At 44.4% G+C, this 2,374-nt stretch overlaps 1 protein-coding gene across 1 annotated transcript; it reads right to left on the reverse strand.

The window, feature by feature from the left end:
- Positions 1 to 252: 252 nt before the first annotated feature.
- Positions 253 to 1,819, reverse strand: BJ212DRAFT_1298083 (uncharacterized protein; the record flags this gene model as incomplete). The annotated part of the gene is made up of 8 exons (XM_041332653.1): positions 253 to 298; positions 347 to 427; positions 652 to 756; positions 891 to 1,006; positions 1,069 to 1,254; positions 1,317 to 1,339; positions 1,379 to 1,535; positions 1,598 to 1,819. 8 exons carry the CDS (start codon positions 1,817 to 1,819, stop codon positions 253 to 255), a joined length of 936 nt encoding a protein of 311 aa, XP_041195157.1.
- Between the last annotated feature and the right edge of the window lie 555 nt (positions 1,820 to 2,374).

The raw sequence follows: 2,374 nt of genomic DNA on the forward strand, positions 1-2,374 counted from the left end.
CACATTCCTAGCCCTTTGCGCACTTTTGCCTATTAGTGCATGACTTTCCTGCACTTTGCGCATCCTACCACTCTCTGTGCATGCCTTTGCCTCTGCGCGCATGACTTTCCCACGCTTTGTGCGACCTGTGGATGTGTTGCACTTGCTTCCCCTTGGGTTGAATGCACTTGCCTTTGCAAAGTATAGCAGCCTAGGCAGAGCTGAGATGACCACACATATACTCTGACTTGGCATCCCTTGTAGTGCCATAGCTTAGTAGTTGATTCCTTCAGCGTGCCATCGAGGGAACTCAGTGATCCTGGGTGCGAGGGCTTCAGTGATGTCAATCATAGTAAAAAAGACTTACTGTTTCTCAAATTTGTCCTCAGCCTCGCATCCAAGATCAGTGAGGATCATCTTCAATTCTCCAAGTAGATGTACCCCCCCCCTGTACCACCATGCACAGTATGTAAGTTGTCCAGGCTTAATGCCTCATGAGGGTCAGAATTCTCAATGAGCCACAGGACATTCTGAAAATATATTAGTTGAGAAGATTAGAAGAAAAATTGACTTACTGTGACTGGATGCAATCCTAGCCCTTTCAAAACTTCCTCTCCTTGAGTTCAGTTGCATTTATAAACATCAAGCATGGCCTGCACATCTTTCACAGACCTGATCGGAAATGTCTTGGACAGGTTGTGGAGCTCATTGAGAGGGACAAGACAGACTGGACATGAGCACTTGCATTGTACACCACATATGAGAGACATCATGCATCTAATCATCAAGGAAAGTGAGGCTCTGTGTATATCAACAGATGGTGCACCTACTGTTCCTCATAATCTCCAGGAAGGATCAGTATGACAGGAAATAACTAGCATAAGATATTATTGTAGCATGAATATGAATACCCAGTCTTCAAGTACTGGTCAAGGTTAACAAGAAGCTTGACAAATGACTTGTGCCATACAACACATTTCAGGGTAGTGTATCTGAGTTTCCCCTCTTTGGATGTGTCTTTGGGAACCTGCAGTTATAGTAGCCATGTCAGAACCAATTCAGAGTATGTACAAAGTGAATGGGACTCACAATTGGTAACCACCTGACTACCCAACCACTGCCAATCCCCTTGCTATTTTGAATCTTGACAGGTAGATTTGTGCAACACACCACAACTGGGTGCCCTTTAACAGTGCCATGCGAAGAGAGCCTAGTCTTGTCAGCATACAATATAAAGCAAAAGGGGGCGGCTTTCAGATCTGGCAGGAGACGAGACTGATAACATGAACATAGTTACTATACATACATACACATGAGTATCAAACGTAGTGACATACTTGAATATCCCACCACTGGTCACCTGTCCATGGTTCATTGAAGAAGCATTCAAAGTTCATACCATCATGTTTGTAGACACATTGCACATCCCAAACAAAATGTGGTGCTAGCAGTGGGTTATCCAACAGATCAAGGGCCCAGTCCCATAAGGGACACACATGCACCTTATAGACCCATTCCTCCTTCTTGTATGGAACCTTGACTTTATGTTTTGAAAACTAGTATACAAGAATCTAGATAGTTAGAGATGAATATCTTGAGAAAAAAAGGAAAGACATACCGGTGTCAGCTCAGCTGCAGCATTGTCTAATGCCTTGTGCAGATTGGCCTTGTTTTTCAGTGTGATTTGAGCCTGACCCTGTGATATGCGAGCCATGAAACTGAGCAACTGGTCAACTTGATTCTTGTTGAGAGCAGGGTCAAGAGCAATTTCAGAAAATTCAAAATCTCCATGTGATTGGAATGGATGCCACGGTTCTTCCTCTGCAGGAAGTGTTTGCATCTCAGGAGTGACACTGAACTCCTCAAAGCGTTAGTAGAGTGTTTCACGACCACTGTGAGGGTGAAATTTGGTTTTGAATTCATAAGGTTGTTTGACAGGCACAGGCTGAGGTAGGAGGTTATTGGCCATACTAGCATCAGATAAGACTATCGCATAAACAATTGTTAGTTGGTTGATGAATGAGAAGATGTAAGTACATACCTGAGCTTGGAACGCCCTGATCTCCAGGGTCAAAGTCCATGGTGTTGCAACTATCTGATGAAGGACTAGCTATAGTAGGTACAGCTGAAAGATCATTGAAGTGTCAGAGTGTCATATCCTGTATGCCAGACATAGATCCCATCATATTCCCACGCTTTCCGGACCTATTTCCGGACCCCATATCCAACTCATTCCTGGATCCCCTATCCTGTCCACCCTATGCACGTTCCATCCAGCAAGACATCCAGACTTTACCTCCTCTCGGATTCTGGACTACATCCACCACCTCACATATCTCAGTCCTGTTTCTACCCTGCCTTCTGGATCCCCAGATCTCCAGACCTCTGGATATTA

The sequence above is a fragment of the Suillus subaureus genome, assembly GCF_016647635.1.
Source record: "Suillus subaureus strain MN1 chromosome Unknown BJ212scaffold_9, whole genome shotgun sequence".
In the NCBI taxonomy this organism is placed as follows: domain Eukaryota; kingdom Fungi; phylum Basidiomycota; class Agaricomycetes; order Boletales; family Suillaceae; genus Suillus; species Suillus subaureus.